This window comes from Hemicordylus capensis, chromosome 4 (genome assembly GCF_027244095.1).
Source record: "Hemicordylus capensis ecotype Gifberg chromosome 4, rHemCap1.1.pri, whole genome shotgun sequence".
Classification (NCBI taxonomy): Eukaryota; Metazoa; Chordata; class Lepidosauria; order Squamata; family Cordylidae; genus Hemicordylus; species Hemicordylus capensis.
The window spans coordinates 86992936-87010859 of record NC_069660.1 but is presented as its reverse complement, the minus strand read 5'-3'; the positions used below and the strand labels follow the sequence as shown (position 1 = coordinate 87010859).

Below are 17924 nucleotides of genomic sequence, written 5' to 3'. Positions count from 1 at the left end.
GACTTTGGGGTAAATTTATTTAATTTATTTATTTATTTATTTATCACATTTGTACACTACCCCAAACTTTTGTCTCTGGGCGGTTAACAATAGCATAAAACAAGTTAAAATATATACAAAAACCTTAAAATTTTAAAGTGCTGGAAAAGCTTGGGTGAAGAGGTGGTTTTTCAAATGATTTCTAAAAATTGTCAGAGATGGGGAGGATTGTATCTCAGTAGCGAGCACATTTCACAGTCTTGGGGCAGCAACCAAGAAAGCCTGTCCCCATGTGGCCAGCAGCCGAGCTGGCAGCAACAGGAGGCGGATCTATCTGGACGACCTCAATGGGCGGTGAGGTTCATAATGAAGAAGATGTTCTCTTAGATACTGAGGGCCTAAGCCATTTAGGGTTTTATATGTTATGACTAGCACTTTGTATTTTGCCTGGAAACCTACTGGCAGCCAGTGTAACTCTATCAACAAAGGAGTGATGTGGTCTCTCCGAGATGACCCAGAGACCAACCCGGCCACCTCATTCTGTACCAATGGAAGCTTCCGGACTACGTACAAAGGCAGCCCCACATAGAGTGCATTGCACAAGTCAAGTCTGGAGGTTACCAACATATGTACCACTGTAGGTCATTAATCTCGAGAAACTGGCGCAGCTGGCGTATCCGCCGAAGCTGATAGAAAGCACCCCTGGCCACCGCCTCTACCTGAGATACCAGGGAGAAGTGTGCACCCAGAAGTACTCTCAGACTGCAGACCTGTTTCTTTTGGGGAACTGTGACACCATCTAGAACAGGGAGATTAAAATCATCTCTGGAGTTCTGACCCCGCACAATAAGTACCTCCGTCTTATCTGGATTCAGTTTCAGTTTATTCTCCCTCATCCAGCCCATTACTGCTCCCAGGCAAGCATTTAGGGAAGTTATGCCATCTCCTGAAGAAGTTGACATGAAGAAGTAGATCTGGGGGTCATCAGCATACTGATAACACCCTGCTCCAAATCCCCTGATGATCTCTCCCAGCGGTTTCATGTAGATGTTAAAGAGCATTGGAGAAAGTATGGAGCCTTGGGGGACACCATACTTAAGCTCAGATTTCGAAGAGCAACAATCTCCTATCGACACCATCTGGAATCTGTCTGAGAGGTAGGAGCGGAACCACTGTAAAATAGTGCCTCCCACCCCCAACACCCTCAGACGTTCCAGGAGGATACTATGGTTGATAGTATCGAAAGCCACTGAGAGATCCAAAAGAACCAGCAGAGTCACACTTCCTCTGTCAACTGCCAATTGGAGATCATCCATCAGGCTGACCAAGGCAGCTTCCACCCCATAGCCTGCCTGAAAGCCAGTTTGAAATACCCGATATGTGAACACACACCCTCCATTCTGGAGAAGATGCGAACTAAGGGCTTTAAAAGCCCTGTGTGAAAAACTTTCTGGTACCAACATATGGTTATGCCACCTGGGCTCCCCAGTATAGTGTTGGTCTGAAAGAGGTAGTGCTGAACCCAGGGACATTTTGCCATATGTTTTAGAACCCTGGGCTTCCAGTGTTCTCGTTGCAAAGAAGAAGTGGCCCTTGATTTGTTGCTGCCCTAAAAAAAGGCTAAACCAGAGAGAGTATAGGGTGTATCCATTGAGTGGATAGACTCCAGGGAGATCGGCTATCTGACATTTATTTATTTATTTATTTAATTAAAACATTTGATATACCGCCCACTCCAAAGACTCTGGGCAGTGTACAAAAACATGCAAAACAAGACAGCATTAAAATTACATTCTAAATAAAACTAAAGTAACTAATGGGTGGGTGGGGGAATAGATAAACTACAGGGTAAAAGCCTGGCAAAAAAGAAAAGTCTTCAATAAAGATTTAAAAATCGACAAAGAAGGAGCTAAAGGAATCTGCAGGGGAAGGGAATTCCAGAGAAGTGGGGCGGCAACCGAGAAGGCCCTTTCACGGGTTCTAGCACCCCGAACCTCTCGGAAATCGGGGACCGACAAAAGAGCCATCTGACCAGATCGGATGTAACTGGATGGGATGTAACTGGATGGGAGAGGTGGGTCTGTAGGTAAACAGGTGCCAAACCCCGCAAGGCTCTGAAGGTCAAAACCAGGACCTTAAATTGAACTCGGTAGCGAATAGGCAACCAGTGCAATGACTGCAGGAGAGGTGTTACCCTGTCATATTTTCTGGCACCCATAAGTAAATGAGCTGCTGCATTCTGGACCCGTTGTAGATTTTCGATTGTCCTCAAAGATAACCCTAGATAGAAGGTGTTACAATAATCTAGGCGGGAGATAACAAGGGCATGGGTCACTGTCATTAATGCTTACCAATCAAGGTAAGGGCGTAATTGACGAATCAGATGGAGCTGAGCAAAGGCACTTCTGGCTGCAGCCTCCACCTGCTGTTCGAGCAGGAGGTAGGAATCCAAAAGGACCCCCAAGTCACATACAAGCTCCTTCGGGGGCAGCGCCACCACATCTAAAACAAAGTTCACATCCAGCGGTTGGCCGGTACAAGGGCTGAGTAAGAGTAGTCTAGTCTTGGTGGGATTCAGTCTGAGCTTATTTTGATTTATCCAGACCTTAACAGCTTCCAGGCATCGAGTAAGCACAGAAACAGCCTCTCCAGAATGGTCTGGGATGGCAATATACAGCTGAGTATCATCAGCGTATTGATGAAATCTCTCCCCAAACTAGGAAATGACCTGACCCAGAGGCTCCATATGGATGTTAAAGAGGACAGGGGCAAGAACGGAACCCTGGGGAACTCCATAAAGGAGTGACCATGGGTCAGAGCATCTGTCCTCAATGCATACCGACTGGACACACCTGCTAAGGTAAGAACGGAACCACTGTAAGACAGTGCCCCCGATACCCAACTCACGCAGGCAGTCAAGGTTTTTAAGAGAACGGCTTCTTCGTAATGAATCCCGCCGCCCATTGAGATCATCAGGAGAGGTCTGTCTGCATTTGCCACCGGCTCGTCTGGTGGCTACTCAGGGATGAGCCTTCTCCGTTGCTGCCCCGAGGCTTTGGAATGCACTCCCTAGTGCAATAAGAGCCTCCCCATCTCTGACATCCTTTAAAAAATCCTTAAAGACGCATTTCTTCACCCAGGCTTTTAACTGATATTGATCATTTTGAATGTTATTTTTAGAATATTGTTTTCAAATTTTTAAATTGTGTTTTACATTTCTTGCTTTTAAATTTTTGTTTTGTTTTTGTTTTTAATTAATGTTTTACTTTTTAATCTTGTTGTAAACCGTCCAGAGATGTAAGTTTTGGGCGGTGTAAAAATATGATAAATAAATAAATAAGGAGGATAGCATGATCGATAGTGTCCAAAAGCCGCTGAGAGATCTAGAAGGACCAGGAGAGGGACACTACCTTCATCAAGGTCCCGAAGAAGGTCATCTACCAGAGCGAGCAATGCTGTTTCTGTGCTATGCCGAGGCCTGAAACCCGACTAATAAGAATTAAGATAGCCAGTTTCCTCTAAGACCCTCTCAAGCTGGGCACATACAACCCTCTCTAACACCTTTGCTACAAAAGGGAGGTTGGAGATCAGCCTATAGTTGTCAAGGACCTCAGGGTCCAGGGAGGGTTTCTTCAAGTGAGGGCGAACTATCGCCTCTTTAAGGGCTGCTGGTATGAAACCCTCACATAACAAGGAAACCGTCACATAACCCTCACCAACTCCCATAGCCAAGAATTAACATTCTCACCAGCTGTTCTAACCAGCAAGGAGGGACAAGGGTCCAAGCAACATGTTGCCACACCCAAACCCGAGAGAATCATGTCCATATCCTCGACCAACTCAAAGGTGTCCCATATAACATCACAGGGCGGAATCTCCTCTATCTGATCAGATCCTACAGTAGTAGAGTCCAACTCTAGCCGAAAGTGGGTGACTTTATCAGCAAACGATTGAGCAAATTGATCACAGTGGCCAGATTGAACATCTACCGGCTCCTCTCTCCTAAGAAGGGAGCGGGTAATCCGAAATAAGGCCGCTGGATGAGAGTCAGCTGGTGCGATAAGAGAGAAGAAATAGTGGGATTTCACCACTCTTATCTTCCTAGAATATTCCCAAATATAAGCAAGTAGTCATATTTGGTCATCTTCGGCACCAGTTTTCCTCCAATGGTGTTCCAAGTGTCTTTTGGTCTGTTTCATCTCCCTAAGCTCCTCAGAGAACCAAAGGAGCCGGGATTCACAAACCGTAAGTGGATGCTTGGGAGCAATTTCATCTAACGCCCTCGTGGCCTCGATGTTCCAAGATTCCACAAGCTGTGATGGAGAAACGCCTATCAGATTGCAAGGAATGTCCCCAAGAGCATCCTGGAATCCGACATGATCCATGAGGCGCCTGGGGCGGACCATCCGTGTTGTAGTGCTGTCCCGGTAGAGACAGGGGGCCACTGCAATCTGCATATTAATCAGAAAATGATCAGACCTAGGCAGGGGAGAGATGACAATATTTTCCATGACCAGATCTGTCTGCCATTGCCCCAAAAGATAAACCAAGTCCAAGGTATGTCCACCCACATGAGTCAGGCCTGAAATGATCGGAGACAAGCCCATGGTAGCCATAGAGCTCATGAACTCCTGAACCATCGAACCCCCATCAGGAGCTGGAAGATTGAAATCCCCCAGAACCATAAGTCTAGGGGTCGTAATCACCAGGCCTGATACCAAATCAAGGAGCTCAGAAAGGGCAGCAGATGGACAACGACATCTGACATGCCTCCATTCCCTCTCTACCCAGGTACAGCAGAACATCTGAAGAGGGCTAACACTTAACAATGACTAGACACTACTTAGGTAAAGGTAAAGTGAGCCGTTAAGTCGGTGTCGACTCCTGGCGACCACAGATCCCTGTGGTTGTCTTTGATAGAATACAGGAGGGGCTTACCATTGCCATTTCCAACTCGGTATGAAATGATGCCTTTCAGCATCTTCCTATGTCGCTGCTGCCCGATATAGGTGTTTCCTATAGTCTGGGAAACATACCAGTGGGGATTTGAACTGGCAACCTCTGGCTTGCTAATCAAATCACTTCCACGCTAACACACCCTTTAATCATTTTGTCCTGACCTTATATCCATGTTCATGAATGACTGAAGAGGTACTGAGATTGTCTCTGCTTGTCCTGCCCTGACCTCCAAACATCTAGCAGAAACTAAAGCCCTATTCATGCATTACACTGTAAATGCGTACAGATGTGTGTATATATGTTTATGTTCTTGTGTGAATGTTTATGTACATGTGTTCATTTTAAAATGAATTTGTATACAGGCCTCTCAAATACAGAATACATAGGAAGTGTACTGCTGTATGTGCATTCAATATAATGTGTGAATACACTGTTCACAAGTTATACATATGTTGAACATAATGTGTGAATAGGGTTTAAGAATGGGCCTTGTGTGCATACACACGTAGAGTCTCTGTGCACAGCTGGGCACAATCATTCCTCTGCAAGTGTTCTGTGAGTATCTGTGGGCACAATCATCCACGTGAACACATCTCCATGTGTTCATTCAACATGCGCACATAAAGATGAGAACAGGACTCTTGTAATCACAATCTCTGTGAGATGCTGGAAGGATGATTCCCCACACTCCATCTAAGCTATTCAATACTTTTTCTTATGGATGAAATAAAGATTGTATTGTGACAGTACTGGAAATTCACAGTGCTTGTTAAATAAGTACAAGGGTATTATTTTATAGGGCTCTGAAATGCTTTGGGGCAAAAGAAGAGAGGAGAGTTGGTCTTGTGGTAGTAAGCATGACTTGTCCCCTTAGCTAAGCAGGGTCTGCTCTGGTTGCATATGAATAGGAGACTTGATGTGTGAGCACTGTAAGATATTCCCCTTGGGATGGAGCTGCTCTGGGAAGAGAAGAAGGTTCCAAGTTCCCCCCTTGGCAGCATCTCCAAGATAGAGCTGAGAGAGATTCCTGCCTGCAATCTTAGAGAAGCTGCTGCCACTCTCGTTAGACAACACTGAGCTAGATGGGCCAATAGTCTGACTATATGGCATCTTCCTATGTTCCTAAAAGATGGGTGGCGGGAAGTGTTACCACCCTTGTTTATCATGTTTTCAGCCACTATTTTCTTTGATCTGCAGCTTCTGTTCTGTGCCATGTTTTTAAAATATGCTTTTTTCTGAGAGGATCCCCGCCTGTTGGAACTATGTAGACAATGTGATGATGTCATGTTATATGTCCTTTCAGGTTTGGTTAGGTGCTGACATTTCAAAGCCAAATCAGAGGGAATGCTTCCTACCCTTACACTGAATGGATGCACACTTTAATCCCATTTTACAGGCTCCCCTTAAAAAAAAAAAGTTGACATGGGGGAGTGTGAGTGAAGTTTTTTGTGTGAAATGCTCCCCTCCCACTTTGGCTCAATCTACCTTTTGTATGTAAATAAGAATTGTTGGATCAGATCAAGGTCCATCTAGCCCAGAATCTGTTTCTAATAATAGCCAGCCAGATGTCTGTGAAAGTTCATAAGTAAGGGTCTGGACGTGAAAGCTATCCTTTGCTATTTGTCCTGGGAATCTGGTACTCCAAGATATACTGACAACCAGACTAATGAAACATTGGTGCTACAGGAAAAGTACCAGTGTATCATCAAAGCTTCTGAGAAGTTCCAGACTAACGCTGCACTGGTGCTTGCATAGAGGGGCAAGGGTGGAATTTTGATGACCTACATTTCCCCCAGAAGCACTCTGAAAATATGTATCTGAAGTCTGCGCAACTCTCAGTGACATATTTTTGGGTGACACAGAGCATGTTGTCAGAGACAACTTCATTTGACTGTGTGAAACAGGATGCTGAACCAAACAGGCATTGAGCCTGATCCAGCAGGGCTGTTCTTATGTTCTTATGAGTGATCTTGATTTCTAATATAGTGAGTGATTGAAGAATAAAAACAATTATCCCCAAACAAGTAAACATCTATTGTGCCCTTCTCCCTGTATAATTCCTAGAAAAAGAGAAGCCGACTCTTAAGTTTGTTTGAAAGCATCTTCACTGTTTGATCTGGGAGTCATTCCAGACCAAATAGTCCTTCGTTGGTATCTGTGGACTCCATAGTGGTGAGGGAAAATCACACTCTTCATGTTCTGCAGTACTTTCATCTATTCTGCATACATTTCAGGATTGAGCCTTGGCATTCAAATACAGTATGCTGGTGTTGAACCCTGGTACAAAATAAACTCTGCCTCCCTTTAGTCATATTTTTTCACTAGACAGCTAGGCAATCACACAGGAGAAGGAAGAAAGCTGCGAGACTTGAAAGGTGCATGAAGTCTGTCATTACTGCATACTGTATTGCCTTGTCTCATAAGGCTTTCTTTTATGTTAGCACGTTGTTGTTGTTTTTTAAATCTCTAAAACTAACCACTTCCTTCTATCAATGGCATTTTGTGGAAATGTATATTTTTTAGAAACTAAAGGTAAAGTGTGCTGTCAAGTTGATTTTGACTTCTGGTGCCCACAGAGCCCTGTGGTTTTCTTTGGTAAAATACAGGAGGGGTTTACTATTGCCTCCTCCCACGCAGTATGAGATAATGCCTTTCAGCATCTTCCTGTATCCCTGCTACTCGATATAGTACCAGCAGGGATTCGAACCAGCAACCTTCTGCTTGTTAGTCAAGCATTTCCCTGCACCTCCATGCATTATAGAAGTACAGGTGAAACTCGGAAAATTAGAATATCGTACAAAAGTCCATTAATTTCAGTAATGCAAATTAAAAGGTGAAACTGATATATGAGACAGACACATTACATGCAAAGCGAGATAAGTCAAGCCTTAATTTGTTATAATTGTGATGATCATAGCGTACAGCTCATGAAAACCCCAAATCCACAATCCCAGAAAATTAAAATATTACATGGAACCAAGAAGACAAGGATTGAAGAATAGAACAATATCGGACCTCTGAAAAGTATACAGTGTACTGTGCTTGATTGGCCAGCAAACTCGCCTGACCTGACCCCATAGTGAATCTATGGGGCATTGCCAAGAGAAGGATGAGAGACATGAGACCAAACAATGCAGAATTGCTGAAGGCCGCTAATGAAGCATCCTGGTCTTCCATACTACCTCATCAGTGCCACAGGCTGATAGCATCCATGCCACGCCGCATTGAGGCAGTAATTGCTGCAAAATGGGCCCAAACCAAGTACTGAATACATATGCATGCTTATACTTTTCAGAGGTCTGATATTGTTCTATTCTTCAATCCTTGTCTTCTTGGTTCCATGTAATATTCTAATTTTCTGAGATTGTGGATTTGGGGTTTTCATGAGCTGTACGCCATGATCATCACAATTATAACAAATTAAGGCTTGACTTATCTCGCTTTGCATGTAATGTGTCTGTCTCATATATCAGTTTCACCTTTTAATTTGCATTACTGAAATTAATGGACTTTTGCACGATATTCTAATTTTCCGAGTTTCACCTGTATGTGGAGAAAAGTATAACATGCCATTTTACAAAGTTTTCTGCCAAAAGCAATTGCAATTTTCATTGCAATTAGTATTATATGAAAATGTATTCAGAGTCACCGAATATAATGCCAGTGGCAGAGTTCCACTGGCAGTACAGCAAGTGAAAGCTGGTTAGATTTGAATGCTTGTCTTTGTTAACTTTCTGCCTGAGAGTAATGCTGTTGACTTTGTTAATTCTATTCATAAAAGAAGGAAAGGGAAGGAAAAGTTGACTCCAGGGAATTATTCACACATGGCTTCATGCCGTGGGGTATATGAAGAACGAATCTGCCTCACAGCAGATTCACAGATGTTTAATTCGGGGGATTAAATGGACAGTTTACATAAGGTCGGCTCCTCTCCACAGTCCCTGCAGATCTCCCCCCCCCGCCCCCCTGCGCATTCCCACCGCTTGCTCCAGGTTTTTTTTTAATCCAACCAATACCATCAGAAGGAGGCAAGAGAGGATGTTGTTGTTGTTGTTAGTTTGACAGTTAGTTACAAAAGACCGCAAGACCAAGCAGCCAGCATACAAGGGCTCAGGTTACATCTTGTGTTTAACTCAGGAATTTTTCCCTCTCCCTCCCCTTCTGGACTCTCTCCTTCTCCCTGTGGCCCCTCTTCCTTCCTCAGTCAGCCATTGTACTTCTCTCCCCCCCACCCCCCGCCGCGCCCATGGATGGTGTGGAATGCTCTTAATCTTTAGCAGGCCTCCCTGACAGTGTTCTGCAGACAGGGACATGTGCACCACAGCTGGGTCCACACCAGATTGCAGAAATGCTTCTGTGATTCAGCAGAGTTGAAGGTGGCTTCTATGCTTAGAAGCAAGTGTCTCACTTGCTCCCGGTTTGTGACCTCAGCGCAGCACCCCTGAAGGGGCTGGAGAGGGCTTTCTCCAGTGAGAGTGGTTTGTGAGGAATAGCCTCCACTCGAGGAGACATCTCTGTGTGTTTTATGTAGGCTGCCTGGCTCTAATGTAACCTGACAGAAACATGAGCTGAAAGGGCCCCCTCCACAGAATTGCATCCATCTGCCACAACCCCTCCTCCTGCCCTTAGCACTTGCAATTGCAAATCTCCTTTGCTGATACCTGGGTGGATTTCAAGTGTGAGTTTGGAAAGAAGCCCCTCTACACATCAGAGAGAAACTTGGGGTATAACAGAAGCCTTGGGTTCCCCCCCCCCCCCAAGCCGCTGGAAATAGAGGATTTTTTAAAGCCAAACATAATTCAGGCTAAGCCGGAATGCACAGCCTCGATTTGGGGAAAAACAGAGTCCTGGTCCCTGAGAGCCCGCAGCTACTTGGGGGTAAATGCAGCTAATATGTGGACTGGCCCACTCCATTCTGGAGGAGATTAGAAGTAAAAGCCCTGGGTATAAAGCTTCCACAGAGCCATGTGGTTATCTTGATAGAATATAGGAGTGGTTTACCATTGCCTTTCAGCACCTTCCTATATCGCTGCTGTAGGAGTTTCCCATTTTATATATTTTATATTTATATTTTATAAATATAGGAGTTTCCCATTTTCTGGGAAATGCACCAGCGGGGATTTGAACCAACAGCCTCCTGCTTTATAATTCCTATGCCAATTCTACAGATAAAAGAGAACTAAAATAGCCATCCTGAAGAAATGTATGTTTAAATTCAATTTTGTTAATAACATGGTGCTATCAAAATCCTAATTTAATTGTGATTTATATGACATTTTATTCTGGCTGGAGACACAACATAAATTTTCAGTTTGTAAAAATGTGTTTCATTCAAATTCATGGGTAATCATGAATGGCTACCAATGCAATTTTAGGAAAACCTTGCAATTTCAAAGTTGCAATTAATATTTTTCAGGTGCTTATCCCCAGGAAGTGTGTGAGAGAGTTGATATGTTTTATTGACTTATTGAGTATCCCAGTAAAAATAATTTCTTTCCACATAAAGCTTTGAAATTTTTACAGTATGACATTTAAAACACATTCAGTGTCTTTATGAATCCCCCCTCCCCCCCTCAAGTATTTCTGTTCAAACTATAATTGTATCCAAATGAGAAAAATGCATGGGGAAATTTTCTGGAAATTTTTCCAATTCAGTTTTTTCTGGAAAACCCACATCTCTACCCAGGGGGCTTGCTCAGACTTGTCCAGCTTAAGTACTTAGGCAGTATGGGATGAGGCAAAGGAAAACTTTCTCAACAGGGACAGCAGGATCCTCATAGTAGTTCTGATATTCTTTTTATCCAAGAGCACAACAATGCATGTCTCCATGATTTTATCCCCATCTTTGTGGTAAGATGTCATCATGGATAGTGCGACAAAAGGTCCTTAAGAAAAGTGGAAAACCTCCCTTTTGAAAACTTAGGGCAGCAAGCCTATTCTCTTATTTGAGGAGAAGCCCCATTGAACTCAAGTGGGACTTAGGTCAACTATACACGATTGCTGCATGTAGACTACTGTTTCCTGCAGTGCAACTTAGAAAATGTATAAACTTGCATGTTTAAGTACCTGAGTACAAGTCTCTTGGTACCTGACTAAGGCTGCAATGCACACTTTCCTGGAAGTAAGCCTCACTAAGTACAGTGAGACTTGATTCTGAGTAAATGTGCATAGGGATTGCACATCATGGTTCCCAGAAGCTTGTGCATAAGCCACACTGCAGTGTGGGAAACACCAGTATACATGGAGCACTTTGCCATGTAACATGTATAGATGCCGTTACTGCCAAGGAAATATATATAGCACAATTGCTATAGAAAATCTATGGTACTATAGTGACAGGTGTCTTCTTCTTGCCTCACATGACTCATGGTCTTATGTAGAGTGTCCCTTTCCAAACTGCTCAGCAAAGCAATTTTGTTCAGTAAGAGGCAGACAATTCACTAGCTGTGCCCAATTAACAATCCCTGTGCTATCCCATTTCTAACATTTGTGATGGTTAAAATTCCAAATGATGGATTTTTGTTCTTTCCTTCCCTCTCTGTTCCTTTTATCTGTATTTTAATTTCTCTCTGTGTCTAGACTACTCAACACCCTTTTGTCTGCACAACCTCCTTTCCCCCCATTTTCACGTCAACTTCTTCCTTTCCAGCTTGCTGTTTGTTCCCTCTCCCACTGCAGAGCTGCCTTAGTCTTATATATATTTCAGGCAAGCAGGAGGTGTGTCTGCTGACATCACCAATAAATCCTGTACAGCAGTGCAGGAGTGTAAAGTGGTTTTAGGCAAGCACAGCAGAGGAAGAGATGATGCACAGCACCCGTTTGAGTCAACTGCCTTGGGATTGCTATGCTTAGGAAGGGGGAGCTGAGAAGTCGCTGGTCACAGGCACCTTTCAACATCGTCCTCCTTCTTCCCCCATCTCTCCTCCCTGCTGCCTTTGAAGGGAAGCTCCAGAGACTGCAAACGGGAGACAGGAGAGCTGGGACACACAATGCACACTTTTTGTCCCCCACCCCATCCTTCCAGGTTGCAGCAGGGTAGTCAAGTTGTGACAGGTGACCTGCATCAAGGGAGAGGGATTCTGATGACAAGAGGCTTTAAGTACAAATGTGTCCATGTGACACATTGGGATAGGGATGGCTGAGCATGCTTTAATATACTTTCTTTCCATTCAACTTGCTCTTTGCTCCTGCTTAAAGGCTGGCTGTGAGATTTTGAGTTGGATAATGTGGAGACTTAATTGCCTATGTCGAATGACTCTCTAGCCTTTTACTAAATGCTGTTGAATGGATCTGCATGCTGTGTGTACTCTCATTTGCTTTCAATGTTTGTTTATTTGTAGTACAGATTTTTTTTGGTTTAGCTTGTTAAATCAGAATTTGGGCTGCAATCAAATAAACCTGCGGAAATGCTGGCTGGGCTGCGCAAAGGCTTAAGAGCTTCCCAATTTCATGTTTAAAGGCATATGTGTCTCATATGTTTTCTGCAGTGTCTGCTTGTCTGCTCCTCTGTCAAGTCCATCATGACCTGCAGGGATGGAAACGAGGTGTAGAAGTGGCTTTGTATCTTTGGAAGTTGCCAGCTAACCAGATAAAAACTGGTACGCCCTGCTCCTATGCTTCTAACAGCAATTTATTCTACAGATATCAGCTGGTGAAGTTTTCATCATGCAGAGGTATCAGCAAGAGTGCTTGTTGCTGTCTGCACATTAAGGCACTGCTAAAGGCACAGTGATAAGAGTGGTTGAAAGTTAGCAAGTCTGCACCTTTATGATATCATTAACATACTTCTTTACTCTCACAGCAAGAGGAACTGCCAAGCGATAAACTGCTAGTACCAGACTTGAAATCTGCAGGTGCACAAAGAGGAAGAGGAGATGAACAGAGCTTACTTTCCTTCTCTTCATCACTGAGTTGTTCAGTAGCAGTGGGTGATTTTGCCAGCTGACAAAGATGACCACAGACTGATGGTTTGAGATCTGCACACTGTGGATGGCTTCTGATCTCTTTTTCCTTGTAAAAGAAATTGTCCCCAAGAGTTAAAGTTAGGAGAAGAGGGAAGGATTAAAAATTATGTGTATGTGATTGCTGTTCTCTGTCCCAGCCTCCTAGTGCTGTCTCTCAATGTCTGTGAAGATGTACAGAGTTGGCAAGTTCTTGGTATAACTTGGAAGCCTCCCATTTTCTTGCCATGGACTCGGTGGATGGATTGCAATATCGGGCTCTCTATGAGTATAAGAAGGATCGGGAGGAAGATCTGGCTCTCTGCTCTGGAGATCTGCTCACTGTCAGCAGCAAGGCAGGACTTTTGTGTGTGGATTACAAGGAGGGGGGTGAGAGGAATCCCCAAGGCTGGCTAAATGGTTTCAATGAACGTACCAAGGAGTGGGGAGATTTCCCAGGCACGTATGTGGAGTACTTGGGCCGGGTGAGGATTGTGGCTGCTGTACCAAAACCTAGACCCAGGCCACTGCCTCCTACACCCACTGGGACACCTACTAACTACCTTTGGGGTGAGTACTTTTCTCATGTTAAACATTTCTGTATGGAGCACAGAGTATGGTAACTTTCCAGGACCATGGTAGCATTTCCAGTGTCCTTTTGCAGCAGTCAGAAGAGGGCTGTACTATAATTGATTGGCCCTAAGATCAAAGACTTTCCCAAGCTCTGCTCCTACTGAATGTGCATCATCTTTACTAAGAGAGAACAGAATATGCTTTCCCAAGAAATATTCTGATTAAACATAAGCTTTGCTACTAAAGAGGGGGATTGAACATTTTACTGTGCAGTTTATAGACTGTGGTTTGAAAGCAATGTGTTCTCCAGAGCATGTGCAAACCACTAGATAATTCAGAGCAGGGCTAGGGTGGAAACAGGACATTCACCCAAGGCCAATTGTCTAAATGGCTCCTCTGGTTTTGTGTGCAGGGTTATCATTTACATGCTAGCAAGTCAGCGGTTAGCCAGACATGTGGCTGTGTGTGCTGATGGTTGGGAATGTGGTGTTTTTACTTGGGTGGGAGTGGGGAAGATTATGAGGCCATTTCTGGCTTTCATTTCTGTGAAAAATATTGCTGACGTTTTGAAATGTTTCATCTCTTTGAATTGTCCAAATGACATGCATCAAGGGAAGTCTGCTATTAATTAAGAAAGGGCCCAGTGGTACATTTTCTTCTTTTGAAATGTCTGTAGCATCTTAAGGGCCAGTTGGAAGAAAATATTGTGGGAGGTGAAGGACATGGACAGCTTCAGTTCATGGCTGAGTGGTGCTGGAAGTAGTATGGACTAGAAGACAGTCTTGTAAATTTGGCCCTGGGAGATCTGTGCTCAGCTCAGCTGTGAGGCACATTTTGTAAATTTGGGGAAGCAATGCTTTCTTTGAATTGACTTTTCTAATGACCTATAGATTCCCAAAGTAATTATTGGGAGGCTGGTTAACACATACACACTTTTAAAAAGTGTCCTTTTAAATTAATGCTGGGCAATTTGTGGCTTGACAGTTGCATGCAGTCACCAGTTCTCAGATAATTCATCCCCCCCCCCATTTTTTCAGTAAGTAACGTTTTACACTTGGCTGTGTGGATAGTGAATATATAGTGGGGGTCGGGGTGAATCTAGGATAATGTCTTCAGTACTGAACAATAAGGTATCTACCTGATTGTAACTGAAAAGCGGGGGCGGGTGGAATCTTGTCCTGAAAGTCATAAAGTAACACTCAGTATGATTCCAAAGTAATGGGAAATCATGGTTTCCTGCTATGTAAATGAGCTTCTGCAAGTCATGGACTTACACACCCTTCTCCTCCTCCCTTCTCCTCCTCTTTGTCCCACTAGAAAAGGAGATGGAAGGTTTTTACTTTCACTTTGAAGTAAACCACAGTTCCACATTGTATCCAAATTTGGGAGCCACAGTTGGGTAACATCCAAACTTGGAAGCCACAAACTTGTTAGGCAAGAAAACAGGATTTAGAACCATAGTTTGATATTTAAGACACTGAGGCAGGTCTCACGATCAACGAGACCCGCCTGGGGACGGTGAGTGCCCGCTCTCCCCACACACGAGCAGGGCGGCAGCCTTCCCCACACGACTGCCGGCTCCGTGATGGAGCCGGCGGGGGCTGGGGAGTTCGGGGGCTGTGCGGCCCCCGGAAGCTCCAGTATGTGCCCGTGAGCGCGCAGGGCATACTGGAGAGACCCCCCAAGCCGGGAGGCTGCTTTTAAGCCTCCCGGCTGGGGGTCTACACATAAGTAGCCATGGCACGGAGCCGCGCCACGGCTACTCACGAGCAAAAAAACCGCTCGCTCCGCAAATCCGGTTTAAGGGGAGGGCTAGTTTGGCAGATTAACCGCCAGGAAGCCACCAGGCTTGCCTGTGAGCCCAGTGGCTCTCATGACCAGGCAAAATCGGGCTAGGCTCCCCTAGCCCAATTTTGCCTGATCGTGGGAATAGCCCCAATGTCTTCTTAGTCATGAACCTCACCACCCACTGAGATCATCAGGAGAGGTCCATCTGCAGTCGCCACCGGCTCGTCTGGTGGCGACTCAGGGACGGGCCTTCTCTGCTGCTGCCCCGAAGCTTTGGAATGTGCTCCATGCTGAAATGAGAGCCTCCCCATCTCTGACAACTTTTAAAAAGTCTTTAATGATGCATTTGTTTACCCAGGCTTTTAATTAAATATTGTTTTAATAGTTTAAACTTTGTTTTAAAATATTGTTTTACAAATTTTAAATTGTTGTAATGTGTTAACTTATCATTTATTTTGTTTTAATTAATGTTCTAACTTTTTCTGTTTGTTTTGCTTTGTTGTAATCCACTCAGAGACATAAGTTTTGGATGCTATAAAAATTTGTTAAATAAAAAAAAAATACTGGTTTGTTTTTCTCTAATTATGATGTGAAGTTAACCACAGTTACTGAATTTGGATTTAACATGGAACTGTGGTTTACTTCAAAGTGAAAGTTTAAAAAAAAAAATTCCCTGTTTTCCTCTTGCAAGTGAAAGAGGAGACGGAAGGGAGGCGTGTGCAAACCCATGGCTTGCAGAGGCATCTTCACACAGCAGAAAATCATGGTTTCCCATTATTAGGTTGTTCACACGGCCAGGCGGGCATAGTAGGATGGTTTAATTCACCTTTCCCCTGCCCCAGACGACCACTCCAGTGTTTCTGGGAGAGTGGGGCATGCTCTCAGATGATCTGTACTGCATGCCTGCAGCACGGAGCTCTGGAGGCTGAGGCTACATGTCCCAGCCCCTGGAGATCCCATAATGTTCCGTGCAACACTCACAATGCATTGGGGGATCCCTCCCAGTGATGGGCGCTCTAGGCACCTGACTCTATATCCTCTGAAGCTAAACATAGCCCCAGCGAACACACAATCCTGGAGCCCGGGTTAAGGGTTCATTCAAGCCCTTAACTCTGGCTAAGAGCTGAGTTTGAAAGCAGGGCTGGGCTTCCCTAACCTGGGTTAGGCTGCTCATCAGAACAGCCTCATATCTGAACCATGGCACTGAATCTGTGTCTGGACCTGTGGACGTGTCAATGGCCTTCATAGTTAGCAATGCACGTTTCTATCTATGACAGGGACCTGGCCTGCAATGGTTTGCCCTGGAGGGTGGTTATGATGGAGACACAGCTGGAAAAACTGAGGATTTGGGTGGACTGCATAGCCTGTGCTGATTCTGCATTTTGCCCTGTCAGCTATATAGACTGGTCTCACCCAGCCCTAGAGACTTCTGCACATTTGCAGGTTCTCTCTGTGTCGCACTATGTACATTATGGGTGATTTGGACCCCATCATGCATAGCAGATGACTAGGCAATTTGTCCAGGTCCACCAAAAATTTTCCATACTAAAATTGTCTGGGTTTGTCTTAATAGTAATATAATAATAAATAATTAAATAAATAATTGAAGCTCACATGTGTCTTGTCTTCACCTCATGCACATTGTAGAAATATGCACTAGATTTCAGGGGCCAATAGTTCTTCCTTGCTGTTTTTTTCTTTGTGTTTACATGTGAAAAAAGTATCTAGGCTTACGTGTTTTGGTTTTAGTAGCTGTATAATGTGAGTTCATGATGCCTGTATATTCATAAACATTCATGTGTGAAATAGCTTTTAGAGCTGGAATTATAACATGACTACAGACTTCTCTTCTTCATTTGTAATTCAAGGCAACAGCAAAAAAATTTGTCTTTTAAAATTTCCCTCAGGCATTTAAAATTTACTATAATATAACGGCAGGGAATGTTTACATGCATGAAATCTTTCTGCCTTTTCTTTTAAAAAAACATATCCTGATTTAAACCCATTCTGGGTATGTAACAGGTGTACTTGTGTTCTCTCTCTCTCATATTTTATATATACACTGTGTATATATATCTTACACATACCTGTAGAGCGAGAGAGAATAAATTGCCCAGGAGGACATTAAAAGAGGAGTGGTTCTTTAAAACAATATTTTACTTTGAATGTCTGTCTGTCTGTCTGTATTAGAGAGTTATGGGTAACTCAAAAGTATGCTACTTCCCTTAGTGCTTCAAACTGAATGCCAAAATCCTTAATATACAAGCCACATGCTAAAACCTTCGTATCACTCACAAGACAGACATCATCATTTTGTCAGTGTGTCTCCATTTTCTACTTTGAATATGAATACCAAATTTAAGTTTCTGTCTACTGCAAGAAAAAACAGCCTAAACCTAGCCATGTTTGTTTAGGTGCAGGGGAGCTTATGTGTTTGAAATTTATGTGTAGGATTCTGGCAACTTTTAAAGACCTTTTTTTTTTTTGCTTAAAATGGACTGAAATTGCTACCCTCTGGAAATATGTGTAGGACTGTGGCCTTTATAGCCCTTTTGTTTTCTTCTCAACACCCCAAATCCTAATTTTTTGATCAGAATATTTATGCAAAAATGTGTGTAATTTTCAGACACAGTCTGACCTCTGTCTTTGGAAATGAATGTTAGTGTGAAATTTTGGGAGCTTGCT

General features: G+C 43.7%; 1 protein-coding gene across 1 annotated transcript in view; it reads left to right on the top strand.

The window, feature by feature from the left end:
• The window catches only part of LOC128324387 (phosphatidylinositol 3-kinase regulatory subunit alpha-like), a 343159-nt gene that overhangs the window by 11391 nt on the left and 313844 nt on the right, over positions 1-17924 (top strand). Inside the window, exon 6 of the mRNA XM_053248910.1 lies at positions 12426-13448. Coding sequence (XP_053104885.1) covers positions 13127-13448 — 322 coding nt within the window. The 5' untranslated portion in view covers positions 12426-13126. The remainder of the gene's footprint in view (positions 1-12425; positions 13449-17924) is intronic.